The following is a 21,263-nucleotide window of genomic DNA, read 5'->3' on the forward strand; positions in this document are numbered from 1 at the left end:
TGTTAGGTCACAAAATGTTTCTCTGACTTTAAGTGGTAGTGTAGTCGAATTAATAAGGAAATGTGTTGATGATATCTCCCCAGAAAGTTGGAAAAATTCAGTACGCCATGTAATGAACGTAGAAAATTCATATGTTACTTTGAATCATATAATGAAACCAATTGTTATTAATCTTGAAGAGGATAGCGACACCGAAACAGAATTGGGTATTTAGGAATTCATAAATATATTTTGGTTATTTTGGGTATTTTTTTTGTAAATATTAACTTCTATATATTTTTCTATATGATTTTTTAATTCATCTATTTTTTGTACATTATGTATTCGTTTGTATGTATATACTGTAAATAGAACTATTATTACTGTACATTTGTAACGATATCCGATTAGGAAGAGCAAAAACTTTTAAACACGCCAGTTTTTTGCTGACAGTCCTAAGCCTGTAAAAAGTGTGAAGGAAAGTACCTTTCTGAATTTAGATCCATATACTACAATTATTCACGTAGAACAAAAAAACTACTTTCTTCATGTTAAAAATTGTTCAATTATCAAGTATATTCACTTAAACAACCTAAAAATACCATATGAAATAATTTAATAAATTTTTATAATCGTGTATTACACGGCTACCAATGAAATATATTAAATAACAAACTTTCTGAAGTGCGACCCTGTGTACTTCGGTAGTTTATTGAGAGACTCTTGTATACACAATAGGATCAACTCAGGTAACCGTTAAGCACCCAACCATTTTTCGTGAAACAAACTATACCTCGTGGGGTTTTTAATAAATTTATGTTGAGTGTTTTTAAAATATCTGTATAATCTTGGTTAATAATGCATATATTTAATTTACATGCACAATCTCTCCAATGTAGCAGAATGAACTTGGTATTGTGGAGACCATACAATAGATGCCTATTCCACTTTAGATACGAATAAAGCATTATAAATCGTTTTTAGGCCCAAACGGATAGTCTCACACAGTTGCGAATGAAAAAGCCTGAAGATTTTAATGAATTAACTGTTACATCATTTATATATTGTAAAAAACGCAATTGTTCATCAAATGGGACTCCTAAAAAATATGTATTATTCCCACACCGAATACTAAACCGGTCTAAAACTTCTTGAATTAAAATTATGTCATCATTTGAATTTACGGATTTAAATAATTTCAAATAATCTGCAAACATCAGGAAATCGCAGTTTCTAAAACATTATGATATATCGTTTATGATAAATAGTATTCATTTGAGTGTTATTCTCCAAGGCCTTTAATATTTTTTGTTTAAAAAGTACTAAATTTATTACCGTTGATTTATTCTGAAAAAATCCGTGTTGATTGTGTATTAGGCGCTCTTTACAATAAAATTTTAATTGATTGTGCATAAGTCTATCAAAAAGTTTTGATATAGAGTATTGTTTACACAATGTTAAGGTTTTTTCTACGTGATATGAATGCTACTATATTCAAGGTATCAGGAGTAGTAGATGATATTGAAAGATTAAAAATACTAAAGTGTAACTGGGCACTCCCCGTTCTGTCCAGTTACACTTTAGTATTTAGCAACTCTATAAGCTAAGAGAAAGAGAGCTCAGTCCCCTAAGAGATACACCGATAACATAAAAAGAGTAACTACAAATTATGTAGATTCAGGTGGTGTAAAATCGGACTAAGTTGAAAATCAAACGAGGGACCTATCGTCAGTAGTGGATGTTGAAGACTAGATGAATGAAAAAATGAACATAACACGTGATATAATAAATAATTTAATTGTGAATTAGAGTTATATGCAGGACTAATTTAGCTGCGTCTAAATTATCATATCTATATTATTTTTATACACTTGATCAATTTGTAAAACTATTATTTTTGGTTATCAACACCATCTTAAAAAAGGTGCTTCACGAAATATTGTAGAGTCACTACAATATGCTCCTTGCAATTATTACTTTTTATCAGTAATTAGTTAATGTTATGTTTAAATAATTTTAGATAAACTTATTTTGTAGTACTTATTATCATTTGACCCTATAATCTGTAAATTTTTAGGTTTTTTTATTGCGATCAATCGGATCTAGATCGTATAATAAATAGTTATAGTATGTTATACTGATTCCATTACAAATATGATCATAAAAAATAATATCGTTATAGACTTGGTTATACTTATAGCTACGATAGTTTCATCGGCTACTCTCTACATAAAGTATCGCTATAACTATTGGAAAAGACGAGGAATCGTGCAGTTGACACCTAAATTTCCTTTTGGGAATCATGGTAGTAAACTTCCAAGAGGTTTGTCCAAGAGGTGCCATAACAAAGAAGTTTTATGATGAGTTTAGAGAACAAGGATTAAAATTGGGAGGTAAATATTAAAATTATTTTGAATCAGCGTTTTTAAGCTTTAGAGAACACCATTTATTTAACATATGTAAGTGTGATACTAACGACTTCTGGCAAACAAGGTTCTAGTTCTGGTGATAGTGTTTTAGTTTTAGTGTTTCTGATGATTTCCAATATTGCATTAAGTAATATGATTAATAATATATCACCGAGTCCTAATCTTTAAATGCTTATTATTCTTCTCTCACCTTTCTTTTTACTCTTTCTGTTATATTTGTTGTAATATTTTTACTAATCCGTTTTTGTGGTACTTCATAGCTATTTGCTTAATACCTAGAGTTTCTTTCTTAACACAATGGTTTTTAAATTTTAATAACGTTGCCTCCATCTATCTATCGTCCGTCAGCATATTCAAGACCTTTATTCCAGATAAATTAAGATACTTTTTTACCACCAAAAATGAAATGTTTTATTTCGTCTAAAAGATTAAATTTTATTATGTTACTAATCAAGTAAACATATAATGATAAATTAACCAACTTGTAAATAGGCCTATAAAACTATAATAAAATTCAAATTTAGTTTTTAATCAGTTTCGTTTTTTATTTGAAGGAAAATATTCCTGCTTTTGCATTTTTTACTTCTTTCTAATATCCTTAGTGGTTCCTGAAATTTTTCTTTCACCTTACGCTTTGCTTCTTGAACTTCTCTCATAAATTTGTCATGTAATTGTGTATACGTTTCATCATCTAAGTCAACTAAGCTGACTATGACATTTTTTAAGTGTTGTAAGTTTTGAAGACGTTGTTGGATGGTGTTTTCCTGGATCACATTTCTCTGTTCCAGCTACTTTCTGGCGAATTCATTAATTTTCTCCTCATAACTTGATTTGATAATTGAATTTTCTCCCAAACACCTTGCAGCATCATCTAAAACAGAGATAGTACACACCCGCTCATCTTACATTCTTACCTAGTGCACATGCTTACACAAGGTATTCCTCACCACATATTTAGCACGATCACACTGGTATCAATGAATACAAATTTTACACAGTCTACAAAATGTCCTACACTCATTTTCTCACAGTTGCCTTATACTTACATTATATAATTCATTAGAATCCACAAAGGATTTTACCTGAAATTGCCCATACACCTTCACATTCTTCTTAACTTCTACTTTTTCTTTTATCATTTCTGCTATTTTGTGTGCTTTTGCTATAATCTTATCTTGATAATTGTTTGCATTTGGTCTTTCCATTTCTATAATTCTCTTCCACATTTTGGTGTCAACTAGATGGTTGGTTTTTAATAGGTTGTTAAATGATTCTATCGCCATATTGGCATTTATTCCTGAATTTCTTCTGTAACAATGAGCCCACATTTTGATTTTTTCTTCATTCTGAAAGTAATACCTACACAAAAATATACTGAAGGGTGACTCAAAAGGTATGATTTCATATATTTATTTATCCTGCCAGATAATTAAAAAAATTAACCTCATTTGCTTTTTGTAATTTTCGTAAATATATATTGCATAAGTCTATAAATCGATCTTCATTAGTTTCGTTAATAATTCTCTTTATTTCATCTTTCATTTCTGTTTTCAAAATTGGATCCTGTATTTTCTTCTTCTCTTGAATATTCCAGCTTCTTACAACATGCCAGGTGCATAACAGCCTCCTTGGCCGATTTCCCATTATCTTCACCCGTGCATTATAATATTTAGGATCATCATCACTCATGAAATGGTCTGCCTGAATTTCGGTCTGCATCTTATTCTTGAGGGCACCTAAAAATTTTTGAAAATTGTCCTTACCAGTCATAAATTGCCACTACTCATATAATACATACCTAAAAAAACTTCTTGAACTTGTTGGTCCAATCTGTTTGATAATAAAAATGCAACTGAAAACCCGGCATTTTTGTCATCCTTAATGAGAACTATTGTTCAGTACATTCCTCTCTTATTAGTGCTATGTGTTCCATCCATACAAATTATGCTAGACAATTTTCGTAATTTATCTTCCATTACAGAATTCATAAATCCTAAGACAAGTTCTCCTAATAAAAATAAACCACCAAAATTATAGTTAACTCAAAATTTATAGTTTAGAGATAATTCAAGATAAATGTTAAGAGACTGAATTTTTTTTAATGTTTTGATAATCATTACTTCTATTTTTTAAGCTTACTCTGTCAATTACAATATAAATTACGTTTTAAAGTAGATAATTTATAACTCTCATAATTGAAGTTACCTAGTTATAGTACTGAGCCCATGATATGATAGATCTGAGGACAAATGTAGATTCTGAACCTTCGAAGGCAAAACAAAAGAATCTTCAACAACAGACTATAAAATAAAGCAAGTCGTGTAAACATAAATAAGGAAAGGGAATCCTGTAAAAAAGCCATAAAATATGCATTCAAAAAGTATTAGGCATGGAGGAGAAACAAAAGTGAATGGTTTGAAGAAGAATAACTGAAAAAAAAAACAGAGCATATAAAGCAGCAGTGACACAGGACCAGCTAAGTAAAAGCAGTTAAGCTTAATTAAGCAGGCAAAAAAAAGACAAACAGTTATGAAAGGAAGAGAAACAAGTCCACAAAAAAAAGGAGGGAAGTATAAATATACAACAACTTCAAGAGTTACAAAATCTAAGTAAAAGAGCAGCGGCAAAAAAGTCCTACATGAAAATAAGCAAATGAAGAACAGAATTTAAACCTAGGACCATGATGTACTGAGATTACAAGCATTACATTGACAAAGCAACACGAAATTAAAAGATGGACAGAATATTATAAGGAAAAAATTAAAGACAGCAGATATGTGAACCAGTCGGTCAGATAGCCAAGCGGGCTGGGCGGCCGGTTCTCATTCGCTTCACTGCAAGTGGTTCAGTGGTTCGATCCCCAGCTCGGTGTACAGAAAACAAAAAGGCTAACGCAGCAGTTTAAAATTCTAAATGAATCTGCGGCTTAGACTTGAACATGCTGGTGTCTGATCGGCCTATGGTGGAGCAGTACGGCAAGAGATAAAGGCTTGCGGCTCAGTGATACTCCTCCATAGATCCCTACCGGAAGGGCGAGGCGCCTAAATACCGGTGTATATATATATATATATATATATATATATATATATATATATATATATATAGATATGCGAATTATTTGACCAATTAGATAACAGAGAAAAAATCTCCCAACAATGGCTAAGATTTGAACAGCAATAGATAAACTAAAACATAATAAAGCAGCATCATCAGACTAAATATTATTTGATGATACTGAAACTAAACCATATATTATTGAAAAACAAACAATTACCTGATAAATGGAATACTGTACTAATACAAAACGAGACTAGTTGGAACACAGAAACTACCACAGAATCATGCTTCTAAACACATTATGTTTACGTAATTTATGAGATCATATGCAAAAAAAAATTTTAGGCAAGTACAAATGTGATTTCTAAAGGCAAAAATCAATAATAGATCAGATATTTTTTTCTACAGTAAATTCTCAAAACAATTAAATGTAATATCAACCAACACAATCTTATCATGGAAGTTAAAAGTTAATATGATAACATAAATGGAGGGTATCTAATCCAAGCAATGACACAAGGAAATAATCTTAAACCATACATATAAATGAGTAAAAATAAATTGTATACCAGGATCTGGATATCATAAAATTCATACAAATAGGACAACTTCAGTAGAAGGGACATGTAGAAAGGATAGAAGATGAAATACCTTCAAAAATAAATGTTAGCTGGACATAAAACAAGAGGAAGACTGAAGAGTATGTATAAGGAACAAATAAAACATTACTTGGCACTTTTAAAAATCAAAAATTGGACAAACATACTATAAAATACGGAACAGAATTGGGAAGTATTCTTAAGCAGACCAAGAACCAAAAAAGTTTGTATCAATGATGATGATAAAAAGAAAGTTACTTAAAACTCTATAGTTAGTTAAGGCGTAAAAGTTGTTGATTTTAATAAGTGTGAGATTTATTACATAAGGGAGACAAAGGTAACAAAGCAGTAAATTTGACCCATAAACTACCACCAGTTCTACAATAAAATTAGCTATGTAAAAGGCCAGTAACTACAAAATTAGCAGTTATATTATTTAAAAATGTTAATTGCTTGTATAAAAAGGATTGTTACATGAGCCACACAATATAAATTATAATTGTGGTAGGTATTAAAAATTTTTTTGGTGTTTACCTTCTTTCTTGAATAAGAAAGCATAATTCTTGTTGTTATAGAGTCTGTAAATTTTATACCTGAATTTGATCGTTTAATCGGTCAAGTATATCAATGGATTGAAATATTAGAACATATCGGAAGAATATATTCATGGACTGACAGTTTTATTGTTTATCAAGCTATTAGTAAACTTCGTGGCACTGCCGAAACTTGGTACAAAAGTTTTATAGAAAATGAACCGAATTGGTCAAAATTTTTATGGTCTTAGTTAAAAACTATTTTTCAAGAGACATTCCAAAGTTCAAAAAACACCTATGATATTTTTATGGATATCGCAAATCATAAACCCTGAGTCGGTGAGTTTCTATATGTATTTCACTTTGAATATCTGGCGAAAATCAAACAAATTACGTGTCAATTTTAAAAATACAAATAAAGTTTCCCTAATACTTGGAGCAATAATTAATGATACTAGTATAAGTTTATCAATTGAGGCTGTCGAAATTAAAGATCCCAATTTATTAGCTACCTATTTAAGAAATAAACAATATATTTCGACTAAACCTATATTAGAAAATACAAACAAAAGACGTCGTTAGTAAATTAAATGCACTTGTAGATAATACTGAACACAAAAATTATAATAAAAAAATATGCCAATGCTGCGGCTCTTTAGGACATGCTAAACAAAATTGTATACATCGCAAAAAAATCTGTAATTTTTGCAATTTTTTTGGACATATTGCAAAGAATTGTTTTAAAAAAGAAAAATACAAATTTACGCTATAGCAAAGAAAATAAATCAAACTTTTCTTAGACGAGACAGACAGAGAAGTAACCCAATCGGTAAAACGAATAAAATTTAATAACGCCCAAAATAAATTTAAAAAAGTTATTTTATTAAAGATAAAGAACATGAGGCATTCATTGACTTTGAAAGTGACTGTTCCTGAATATCGTTGAAATTAGCTAATCATCTTAAATTAGATATTAAAAATTTAGAAGTTAGAGTACATCTATCAGGCTTTTTGGGCAATGCAACAACAATAAACAAGTTCGTTGAAACTAATGCAAAAATTGATAATGTTAAATTAAATATTATTTTATACACTACTGAAATGGATTGTAGTACTTTAACCAGTAGAATACTAATCACAACAAGAAGCGAAAGCTTTGTCGGAACCTTTGATGTTGGGAGGACAGAAATTCAGAGTGACAGTGGCAATAAAACTATTCATTAGTACACGAAGAAAAGTAGTGAGGAAGTCGTTCAAAACTGTAGTCAAATGATAGTTACACTGAGAAATGAAGTAATCATTTTTAAGTAATCTGTTTTATATGAATTTTATTTTTTCTGTAAAATTTAATATAACTTATATATCAATTCTGTACTGGTAATTAAAAAGTTGTTAAGTCAAAAATATCGATTTGTTTTTTTTAACAAACAAATTAACGTATTAAAAGTATTTTAGTACGTTAAAAAACCGATAAAAATCGATTGAATTTGAGAGTTAATTTCAAAATAGAGATGAAAAGCAGTTGATTTCTATTACTTTTTATCGTTTTTTTACTACTACTACTACTATCGGTTTACAGCGTTCTCCGACGCCTTCTGACTCCTAACCACCATTCTTCTCTATTCAGCCATAGGCCTGGAGGGATTTCTCTTTCCTCTAGTTCTTTTTCAATTCCCTCTCTCCAGCTTTTTCTTGGCCTTTCTCTTTTCCTTCTCCGTTGTGGTGTCCACGTCAAAATCTGTTTTAGAATCCTGTCATCTAGCATTCTCTGTACATGGCTGTACCATATTAACTGTTTTGTTTTTATGTCATCAACTATTGTATGCTTGACTCGTTTTTTTAAGGTTAATAAAACACTTCATCACTCAAAATCTACATTTTGACTCAAGACTTTTTTACTTATCAATACAGAATTATACTTTTGAAATTTCTATTAACTTTGTCTTAAGTTGCTAACTTTTTTTGTTTCCTGTTGAGGAATTTCTTTGAATGTGAATATCTATTAACCTCCAATACCACGATATTTTCGCAGCGCGTAAAAACTCTGCAGCTGCGGCTAGAATGACTGTATACCCCTTAGATTTCTTTCTATGCATCTGAGGTCTCTGAAACTTCTGGTTGTATTGTAGTAAATTCAACTCGCCAGGACATATCAAATTTATGGTAGGAAAGGGTAAAATGTAGCAATAAAACAGAATAATAAAAATTTATTGTAATTAATATACACGTATACCTCTTCGATTTCTCTTTCTGTGCATCTGAGGTCTCTGAAACTTCTGGTTGTACAGTACTACATTCAATTCGCCTGGATATATCACATTTGTGGTAGGAAGGGGTAAAAAATTGTAATAAAACACAATAATAATAATAGAAATTTATTGTAATTAATACTAATAATAATGTTTATTTAGGAAGCTTAGATTATAATATAGATTTACAAAAAATAAGCATACTTAACACTAAATAAACATGAAAAATCACTGAAATAGAGCTACCATAAAAGTAGCACCCCTTGGGTGTGATACTTAAAAAATATATGTACAAAAAAGCAAATATTCAACAAATGTATTAATATAAACAGTTACATATGCGCACTTACAAAAATACATTCATTTTAATTTAGCATGTGACATAAATATGTCAATAAATTCAAGAAATATTGTAGTTGGTAAACAAAGTATATTTCGATATTTTTATTTATTACTATTATCAATTAATCTGCTCTTCGCAGAATTGTGTTATTTTGTTTCCAATTCATTGTTTAGTTTTATACTGATATCTATGTTTTTTATATCTCTTAATTTGTTTTAAATTCTCCGGTAGACAATTGTATCATTTGGGCCCCATGTAGCCAACATATTTCTGGAGTATGGATTTATTACATTTAGATAAAATTGCATTATTCCTTATATAACTAGTTTGATGCGCATGACTGCTAATGTATAATAGTATCCTTTTTTATTTCATGTATGTGTATAATTGCTTTGTAAGAGGACAATTTACGTACAGTTAAAAATTTATTCTCATTGTATAACAGTTCGCTGACCACTTCTGAATGTTTATAGAATGCAAGTAAATATTCCTTATTTCGCCCCATTCTAAAAGACCATCATAAGCATGGATAAACATAACCCGGATGGGAATAGAATAGAAATATATGCTTTATTGTCATTGACAATTTTACAATTTTATGGACGAAGCTTACAAAGACTCAGAGGAAAAAGACAATAACAAATTGCATAATCAACCGTAGGAACTAATAAGTTTACGCTACTTTGGGTAATGATGACCCACGGGTAAAAAACCATGGAACTGTACATTAAGATAATGTAATTTCTTAGTTATTAATTAAGAAACTCTTCTACTGAATAAAATGGTCTTTAAGATAGATAGGCTTTTGTCATTTTAGGAAAACTTAGGGAACGATGTTGCAGATTTATGTCGTAAAGGGAGATAGTTGTAGTTTTTTTGCAGAATATAATATAGATTTGTTTACTAACTGTGAACGGCATCGGTAAATAAACATCAAAGGTTGAATTTTCGTTTAGTAGTCATGATAAGGTCTTGCTGGAAAGACAAGTAGGTATTTACGAACAAAGCAAACAGTTTCTAAAATATATAAAGAAGGAAGTAAAATCCCGTGATCTTTGAAGTAGACTCTGCAATGTGTTTTTTTTTTTCTGAGGCCAAACAGATACTTTGTTACTTTTTTTATTTAATAATATCAACGGATTGGGCAGCTGTACCAGAACCCCCAAAAGAAAGACCACATCGAAGATGAGACTCAAAGAAAGAAAAATATGCAATTTTGGAAGATTCTAAATTGATCGCCTTCGAAACAGATCCTATTGCATAGCAGGCTGAGGCTAGTTTCTTACTTAACAAATCGATATGAAGGGACCATTTAAGGTTGCTGTCTCAAAAAATACCAAGAAATTTTACAGAATCAGCGGTACTGATCTGGCTGTTAAGAGTTGAAGAGCTCCTTGATAGGATAATGCTACTGTTTTATCCAGGTTAAAAGAAAGTAAATTAGAGTCGGACCAGGTTTAAGCTGAAAAGTTAAATAAGGTTTTTAAAATGGAAACTTTTAAATACAAAAACATATAAAAAACCAAACGACTCAAAACAAGAATTAGAACAGTTTAAAAGATTATGTGACAAATTTCCTAATAAATTGTGAAATCTCAAGCACTGTTGCAGAAAAAAGTACCAAAGGCCAGAATGCATTCAAAGAAATACAAACAATTCGCTTTCACATTATACTTTATGAACCCAAAACTTAAAACTTTTTGAAAAAAATTCTTTATTTACCAACTAAACGTTGTTTGGAAGAAATGACTGGAAACATTGTTTGTAAACCTGGATTAACTCAGACCTCAGTATTTAATGCTATCCAGTTTAAAGTTAAGACTATGTCAGAATTGGATAAACATTGTATTATATGCATTTATGAAGCTGTGCTTAAGTCAAATCTTTATTTTCATTTTAGTTGTGATGAAATTGTTGGATTCCAAAACATGGAGAAAGAAAAAAAATCAGTCTGTAGTTGCATAAAACTTTACAGTTATTATGGAAAGAGGACTGTTTCAGAATTGGAAACAGCCAATTGCTTATTTTTTTAATTCAACCTGTGACGCGAACGACTTCACTAAAGTTCTCACTGAATGTGTTACCAAATTATCAGAATCTGGTTTACATGTTCACATTCTAATAACTGATTTAGGGTCAAACTTTATAAAGCTTTCCAGAAAATTAAATGTCACTGCTTAAGCTTATTTATTTTTTGATCCTCCACATCTACAAAAATCATCTAGAAATAACTACTGACGCGCATATTCAACCAACAAACTTTCAAAAAATGAAAGTGAAGTTATCTACTCAAGTTTTAAATGGAACAGTTGCAAGCGTTATGCAGACTTACATAGTACCCCTAGTAACACTACCCCTTCATGCTGCAGGTAATATTGAAATGATAAATAAATTTTGATATATTCAGTTCCACCAATACATGTCACCACATAAATTTAAAAATGTTTTTTTAAGATTTGGATTATCAGCTCAATTACCTCGACAAGATATGGATATTTTTGGATAACTTAAACGTATGTAAAGAAAACATCGATGTATGATCAAGATCTAAACTTCGTATCGGTTGGATGGTGACAATAAAAAGTCTAAACCTTCTTTGGCAGCAACTGGAAAGGGCAGGATTTATTAACTTAAAAGTCAGCGAACAAATCAAGATAGATTAGAAAATTATTTTCGGAAATTTAAGACCACAAGCGGGAGCTCTGTAAACTCTACTCCAATTCAATGTGAAAGATCATTCAAAAAATTAATTTGTCTTAATTTTTACTCCTGGAACATATGAAGTAAGCAGATGACTTAGGGATTATTTTAACAGGTTTAAATAATATCAAACATAATATTTTCGAACTTATAAATGTTACAAAAAATATAAATACCGCTATATCCATTCCAGATTCCAACTACAGGTACAGAAAATGCCTTTACTTATATATGTGGATATTTGATCAAAAAAGCTTGACAAATGCATGATTGCGCTGTTTGTAATAAAGTTTTTCAAGAGGCTAAAATTAAAAATGACTGGTTTATTTACTAGACTAAAAGCATACAGTACTAAAAAAGTGTCGTGTTACATCTGTTCCGTGGTTGTGTGGATGCGTGTGTGATAAACTTATTTTCCACGGAAACAAAATAATAATAAAATCGAATAAAATGTAACAAAAACTGTTAATCGTAAAACGTAACTAATTCTCGAATGAAAGGTATTACTGTATGTATCGCGGACTGATGCAAATTATGACTGTTTGATTACTAAACTAAACACACATTCTTTGTTTTAAAAGCCAAACTATAAACTCAAATATTATCGGCCTGTTCTCATGTAATGTCATTGCTTACAATAGAATATTTCGTTTTCCATACATATAAGATTTTCCGTTTTTGTATAAGAATTATTAACTGCGAAAATATAAATTTTATTATGAGATCTGTTATTTAATTTTTGAATAGAAAAGTTATAATTATTCATAATTAGCTTGTCGCTACACAGTTTTATTAACTTTCTTAAAAAGGTAGAATTTCTAAACCTTAATTTAAAGAGATGTCAAAAGAACATTTTCATCATCCATGTCTTAGTTTTCCAATATCGTACATTGTAAAACTATTTATCAGATCCTAGATTATATTGAATCCTCTGTATTATTTTGTTGCCTTAGCAGCAATAATAATAAGTGCATCATAAATAATTTATAAATGAAGTATGTATGTATGTACAGCGTTAACAGGCCTTTTAGGCCCATTGCTGGATGGATAATTTCCATCGTTTTCTATTCTTAGCTAACAGCTTCCAATCTCTGATTCCCATCTCTCTGACATCTTCCATCACTGCATCTCTCCATTTCTTTCTTGGTCTTCCTCTCTTTTTTTGCCCTCAGGTTCTCTCCAAGCAATACTCTTGACCAGTCTATTACCTTGCATTCTTTCTAGATGGCCGAACCATTCTAATCTACGTTTTTTCACCACATTTGTTATTGTAGGGTTAGCATACAACTGATACACTTCTGCTTTATTTCGTCTTCTCCATTCTCCTTCTACTACTTTTCCACCAAATATTCTGCGAAGTATCTTTCTTTCCCATGCTTCCAATGTGTTCTGTACGGTTTTGCTCATAGTCCATGTCTCGGCAGCGTATAGCATTGTGGGTCTAATTATAGTTTTGTATACTCTTATTTTTGTATTACGAGATATATCTTTGGCCTTCATTATTTTGCTCATGGCTCCAGCACACCTGTTGCTCTTGGTCAGTCTCGGGTTGATTTCAGTTTCTTCTTTACATGTCTGATCAATAAGAGTACCTAAGTACATATATTCATCCACCTTCTCGAATTCTACAACTGATCCATTCTCCACCTCCAATTTAAAGGATCCCCTGGTGCTTATTCCTTTTTTGCTCGAGATCTCCATGTACTTCGATTTATTAATAATAACTTTCAGTCCCATTTTAGAGCTTTCCCGAATCAGTCTTTTTGTTATATTTGATAGTTCTTTTCCATTTCTTGCAATGAGAACCACATCATCAGCGTATGCTAAGCATTGGTGCTCCTTGTATAAAATAGTACCGGACCTATTTATCCCACTAATCCTTACAATTTTTTCTAGAACTATATTGAATAGCAATGTAGACAACGGGTCTCCTTGGCGAACACCTTTTTTCACTTTGAATTCTTCTGAGACTGTACCGTTGCATCTCACAGCACAAACGGTTTGTCTAATTGTCATTTTTACTAAACTTATTATTTTTTCTGGCACTTGGAATTCTTTTAGTGTTTCTATTAACTTGTTTCTGTTTATTGTATCGTAGGCAGCTTTGTAATCAATGAACAGTACTTGTGCTGAAATGTTGTATTCATAGCAATTGGTCAGGATTTGTTTTAGCATAAAAATTTGATCGGTTGTTGATCTTCCTTTCCAAAATTCTCCCTGGTATTCTCCTAGATTCTTCTCTATATATATTTCTAATCGTTTTTTAATTAGAATGGAGAGTATGTTATACATTACTTCTAATAAGGATATTCCTCTATAGTTTGTGCATTCAGTTCTATCTCCCTTTTTGTGTATAGAAATTATAACCGACTTATTCCATTCTTAAGGCATTTTTTCGGCATCCCATACTTCTAGTATTAGCTTACCAAGTTTGTTTATTAAGACCTCTCCTCCATATTTTATGTTCTCCGCCACAATGCCGCTCTCCCCGGGACTTTTTTGGTTTTTCATATCTTTTATTATTTCTTCAATTTCTTCTCTTGTGGGCTTTGGTATTTCTTCTATTACTATTTGAGGTCTAGGAACATAACAATTTTCTTCAGTAGTCACTTCGTCATTTAGTATCTCTTCGAAATATTCTTTCCACCTTTCACATATTTGGTCTTCATCCACTATCAGGTTTTCTTGCTTCTCTTTTACATTCATCGTTCTTCCCTGGTACCCAGTTTTAATGTTATAAATGAAGTATTCCTAAAAATTGATTTAAAAATTTGAATCTTAAAACAATAATAAGTGCATAATAAAAAACATACAAAAAATCTTTATAGGAGCCCTCTTAACTTAATCATTATGTTATTTGCTTGAGTATATTATATATTGTTATATATAGATATATATATATATATACTTATAATAAAAACATAACTATAGATAGATAAACAGGTGTTCTACAAGATTTATTGTAATATTGAACAAAGTATGATAAAAAATTACACCAATTTTAAATACACACAACGCAGAAGTATAGGGATATTTTTATAAACAGACGTATTTTCTTTATCTGTAATAAACTTAAAAAAAGTAATACAAAATTTGTAGTTTAAATTGTTGTTTAATATGTCAGAAACCATAAATTGCAAAAAACAGAAAATTGGAACAAAAAAAAAAATATATTGCAAATCACGCATGTTTCACATAACACCATAAAATGTCAAAAATACGGAATAAAAATTAGATTATTCAGATTATTAAAATATCCTTAGACTTTTGCGTTGTGTGTATTTAAACATGGGATAATATTTTCAATTTTCTATCCCCCCTTTTTATTTTGTTACTTTTCAGATGCGCTTTAAAATATTTTAAAGAATAAAATAACCGTAAACGAATAAATAATTTTATAACATATATATATGGAAATGAATCACATGGATGTTTAAAAGGAACTTCTTTCATGACCCTAAGGTACGAGTGAGATATTTCACCTTTAGTAAATATTTCTTCAAATGAAGAACAAAACATTATTTCTAATTTATAAATATATTGTACGAAGTTCTCACTTGGAGTTCTCAGTCCCCCATAATCACATTTATCAATATTGTATGCTTTAAAATGTGTCAATAACAAACTACTATCTAGTTCTTCTATTTCCTTTGAATATTTAAAACATATATGACAAACATGAATATTGAGAGCCTTTTTAATTAAATAACCACATAAATATTGAAAATCATTTTGGGTTGTTAGTTTTTCTGTTCTGTAATCACAATCTGGAAGCGAAATAGCCTTCACTGGAGAGGATTGTTCACTACAAGTTTTTTTTACATTTAAATCCATTAAACGTTTATCTAAATCATCTTTGCAATTCATTTTGTTAGAATGCATAAAATTTTGACAAAATAGTTTTTTAAATGCCCTTTGTAATTGTATGGGAGTTGGATTGATGGAATTTCCACCTTGTTGTCTTATACTACCAAAATAATTTTCCACGCAGTCTTGGTTAAGTCTTCTTGTTTTTAAGTATTTAAAATCATGAGACTTTAAGTTATCCCAAAGCTTTTTAACACCATTCATTGTTACAATCCAACACTTTTTTGATCACGAACGACATGTTACATCTTTTCCTGTTTTATCTAATATTTTCAGTTTATGTACAAAATCTATCATAGAATCTAGGTAATTGATCTGAAAATCAGTTCCCTCAAATACTTTTTTAAATTTGTTAGGATTATTCTTATCAGTAGAATTTAAAATATCAAACAAATTATTAAATTTTTCAATAATTTCTATTGTTCCCAATGCATCTGATGAAAGAATACCAAGAGAAATATATGTATACATAGAACTTGCAACAGTGTTACTTAAAATTTGAGATGTTAGTTTTACTTGCATTTTTTTAAAAGATGACGGATATATATGGGAGTGTGTTAGTTTTGGTGCACACTTAGAGAACTGCTTTTTATCTTCATGATAAAAAGTTTCTATAAATGACCAAGATGTTTTTTTGTCATCAAAATATAAAACATTATTAATTAAGTTATTTCTAGTGGCTTTAATTAAATGACATGGATCAAATATATAAATAATTTTTTGTCCATTGACATCAAATTCAGAGTTAGTTGGAGAAATCCCCAGTAATTTACTCAATTTTAGAAAATTCGATCCCATATCAGTAACAAGACAATTCACATATAAACCTGATTGAAATAGTTTAGAAATACATTCTTTTATAATAGGAAGAAGGTGATTTGCTTCAAAGGTACTGTTTACAAATAAATATGCTAGTTGTTGTTTCCAATTTGAATATAAGCCTCGAACCATTATCACAAGTACATTTTGTACAATTATTGATTCCTTTTTCCCATTTCCTATATCATATAGACCAACAATCTCATCACGACCTGTATCAAAAAATAAATTACTTTTAATAGACATTTCATCAATACAAATACTACAGTGCTTGTCCTGATCTAACATTGTGTTCACTTTTAACTTTAGTGCATTAAATATTTGGTCATTATTCAAACCAGGTTTACAGACCAAATTTTCAGTAATTTTTTGAATATCTAATATCGAATTAAATAATTTTCCAATATCGTACATTGTAAAACTATTTATCAGATCTTACATTATATTGAATCCTCTGTATTATTTTGTTGCCTTAGCAGCAATAATAATAAGTGCATATTAAATAATTTATAAATGAAGTATTCCTAAAAATTTATTTAAAAATTTGAATCTATAAACAATAATAAGTGCATAATAAAAAACATAAAAAAAATCTTGATAGGAGCCCTCTTATCGTAATCACTATGTTATCTGCTTAAGTATATTATATATTGCTATATATATAAATACTAATAATAAAAACCTAACCATAGATAGATAAACAGGTGTTCTACAATATTTATTGTAATATTGAACAAAGTATGATAAAAAATTACACCAATTTTAAATACACACAACGCAGAAGTATAGGGATATTTTTATAAATAAACGTATTTTCTTTATCTGTAATAAACTTAAAAAAAGTAATACAAAATTTGTAGTTGAAATTGTTGTTTATTATATCAGAAACCATAAATTGCAAAAAAACAGAAAATTGGAACAAAAAAAAATATATTGCAAATCACGAATGTTTCACATAACACCATAAAATGTCAAAAATACGGAATAAAAATTAGATTATTAAGATTATTAAAATATCCTTAGACTTTTGCGTTGTGTGTATTTAAACATGGGATAATATTTTCAATTTTTTATCCCCCCTTTTTATTTTGTTACTTTTCAGATCCGCTTTAAAATTTTTAAAGAATAAAATAACCGTAAACCAATAAATAATTTTATAACATATATATATATATATATATATATATATATATATATATATATATATATATATATATATATATATATATATATATATATATATATATGAAAATGAATCACATGGATGTTTAAAAGGAACTTCTTTCATGACCCTAAGGTACGAGTGAGATATTTCACCTTTAGTAAATATTTCTTCAAATGAAGAACAAAACAATATTTCTAATTTATAAATATATTGTACGAAGTTCTCACTTGGAGTTCTCAGTCCCTCATAATCACATTTATCAATATTGTATGCTTTAAAATGTGTCAATAACAAACTACTATCTAGTTCTTCTATTTCCTTTGAATATTTAATACATATATGACAAACATGAATATTGAGAGCCTTTTTAATTACATAACCACATAAATATTGAAAAGCATTTTGGGTTGTTAGTTTTTCTGTTCTGTAATCACAATCTGGAAGCGAAATAGCCTTCACTGGAGAGTATTGTTCACTACAAGTTTTTTTTACATTTAAATCCATTAAACGTTTATCTAAATCGTCTTTGCAATTCATTTTGTTAGAATGCATAAAATTTTGACAAAATAGTTTTTTAAATGCCCTCTGAAATTGTATGGGAGTTGGATTGATGGAATTTCCACCTTGTTGTCTTATACTACCAAAATAATTTTCCACGCAGTCTTGGTTAAGTCTTCTTGTTTTTAAGTATTCAAAATCATGAGACTTTAAGTTATCCCAAAGCTTTTTAACACCATTCATTGTTACAATCCAACACTTTTTTGATCGCGAACGACATGTTACATCTTTTCCTGTTTTATCTAATATTTTCAGTTTATGTACAAAATCTATCATAGAATCTAGGTAATTGATTTGAAAATCAGTTCCCTCAAATACATTTTTAAATTTGTTAGGATTATTCTTATCAGTAGAATTTAAAATATCAAACAAATTATTAAATTTTTCAATAATTTCTATTGTTCCCAATGCATCTGATGAAAGAATACCAAGAGAAATATATGTATACATAGAACTTGCAACAGTGTTACTTAAAATTTGAGATGTTAGTTTTACTTGAATTTTTTCAAAAGATGTAGGATATATATGGGAGTGTGTTAGTTTCTATAAATGGCCAAGATGTTTTTTTGTCATCAAAATAAAAAACATTATTAATTAAGTTATTTCTAGTGGCTTTAATTAAATGACATGGATCAAATATATAAATAATTTTTTGTCCATTGACATCAAATTCAGAGTTAGTTGGAGAAATCCCCAGTAATTTACTCAATTTTAGAAAATTCGATCCCATATCAGTAACAAGACAATTCAAATATAAACCTGATTGAAATAGCTTAGAAATACATTCTTTTATAATAGGAAGAAGGTGATTTGCTTCAAAGGTACTGTTTACAAATAAATATGCTAGTTGTTGTTTCCAATTTGAATATAAGCCTCGAACCATTATCACAAGTACATTTTGTGCAATTATTGATTCCTTTTTCCCATTTCCTATATCATATAGACCAACAATCTCATCACGACCTGTATCAAAAAATAGATTACTTTTAATAGACATTTCATCAATACAAATACTACAGTGCTTGTCCTGATCTAACATTGTGTTCACTTTTAACTTTAGGGCATCAAATATTTGGTCATTATTCAAACCAGGTTTACAGACCAAATTTTCAGTAATTTTTTGAATATCGAATTAAATAATTTTCCAATATCGTACATTGTAAAACTATTTATCAGATCCTACATTATATTGAATCCTCTGTATTATTTTGTTGCCTTAGCAGCAATATTAATAAGTGCATAATAAATAATTTATAAATGAAGTATTCCTAAAAATTGATTTAAAAATTTGAATCTTAAAACAATAATAAGTGCATAATAAAAAACATAAAAAAAATCTTGATAGGAGCCCTCTTAACGTAATCACTATGTTATCTGCTTAAGTATATTATATATTGCTATATATATATATATATATATATATATATACATAGTATATATATATATATATATATATATATATATATATATATATATATATATACTAATAATAAAAACCTAACCATAGATAGATAAACAGGTGTTCTACAATATTTATTGTAATATTGAACAAAGTATGATAAAAAATTACACCATAAATACACACAACGCAGAAGTATAGGGATATTTTTATAAATAGACGTATTTTCTTTATCTGTAATAAATTTAAAAAAAGTAATACAAAATTTGTAGTTTAAATTGTTGTTTAATATGTCAGAAACCATAAATTGCAAAAAAACAGAAAATTGGAACAAAAAAAAATATATTGCAAATCACGCATTTTTCACATACCACCATAAAATGTCAAAAATACGGAATAAAAATTAGATTATTAAGATTATTAAAATATCCTTAGACTTTTGCGTTGTGTGTATTTAAACATGGGATATTATTTTCAATTTTCTATCCCCCCTTTTTATTTTGTTACTTTTCAGATCCGCTTTAAAATATTTTAAAGAATAAAATAACCGTAAACGAATAAATAATTTTATAACATATATATATGGAAATGAATCACATGGATGTTTAAAAGGAACTTCCTTCATGAGCCTAAAGTACGAGTGAGATATTTCACCTTTAGTAAATATTTCTTCAAATGAAGAACAAAACATTATTTCTAATTTATAAATATATTGTACGAAGTTCTCACTTGGAGTTCTCAGTCCCCCATAATCACATTTATCAATATTGTATGCTTTAAAAAGTGTCAATAACAAACTACTATCTAGTTCTTCTATTTCCTTTGAATATTTAATACATATATGACAAACATGAATATTGAGAGCCTTTTTAATTAAATAACCACATATATATTGAAAAGCATTTTGGTTTGTTAGTTTTTCTGTTCTGTAATCACAATCTGGAAGCGAAATAACCTTCACTGGAGAGTATTGTTCACTACAAGTTTTTTTTACATTTAAATCCATTAAACGTTTATCTAAATCATCTTTGCAATTCATTTTGTTAGAATGCATAAAATTTTGACAAAACAGTTTTTTAAATGCCCTCTGAAATTGTATGGGAGTTGGATTGATGGAATTTCCACCTTGTTGTCTTATACTACCAAAATAATTTTCCACGCAGTCTTGGTTAAGTCTTCTTGTTTTTAAGTATTTAAAATCATGAGACTTTAAGTTATCCCAAAGCTTTTTAACACCATTCATTGTTACAACCCAACACTTTTTTGATCGCGAACGACATGTTACATCTTTTCCTGTTTTATCTAATATTTTCAGTTTATGTACCAAATCTATCATAGAATCTAGGTTATTGATCTGAAAGTCAGTTCCCTCAAATACATTTTTAAATTTGTTAGGATTATTCTTATCAGTAGAATTTAAAATATCAAACAAATTATTAAATTTTTCAATAAATTCTATTGTTCCCAATGCATCTGATGAAAGAATACCAAGAAAAATATATGTATACATAGACTTTGCAACAGTGTTACTTAAAATTTGAGATGTTAGTTTAACTTGCATTTTTT

The 21,263-nt window shown here is 29.1% G+C and overlaps 1 protein-coding gene across 1 annotated transcript in view; it reads left to right on the forward strand.

The window, feature by feature from the left end:
* The first annotated feature begins 2,281 nt into the window (after positions 1-2,281).
* The window catches only part of LOC140446357 (uncharacterized), a 32,970-nt gene continuing 13,988 nt past the window's right edge, over positions 2,282-21,263 (forward strand). Inside the window, exon 1 of the mRNA XM_072538899.1 lies at positions 2,282-2,372. Coding sequence (XP_072395000.1) covers positions 2,282-2,372 — 91 coding nt within the window. The remainder of the gene's footprint in view (positions 2,373-21,263) is intronic.

Source organism: Diabrotica undecimpunctata, chromosome 7 (genome assembly GCF_040954645.1).
Source record: "Diabrotica undecimpunctata isolate CICGRU chromosome 7, icDiaUnde3, whole genome shotgun sequence".
NCBI lineage: Eukaryota > Metazoa > Arthropoda > Insecta > Coleoptera > Chrysomelidae > Diabrotica > Diabrotica undecimpunctata.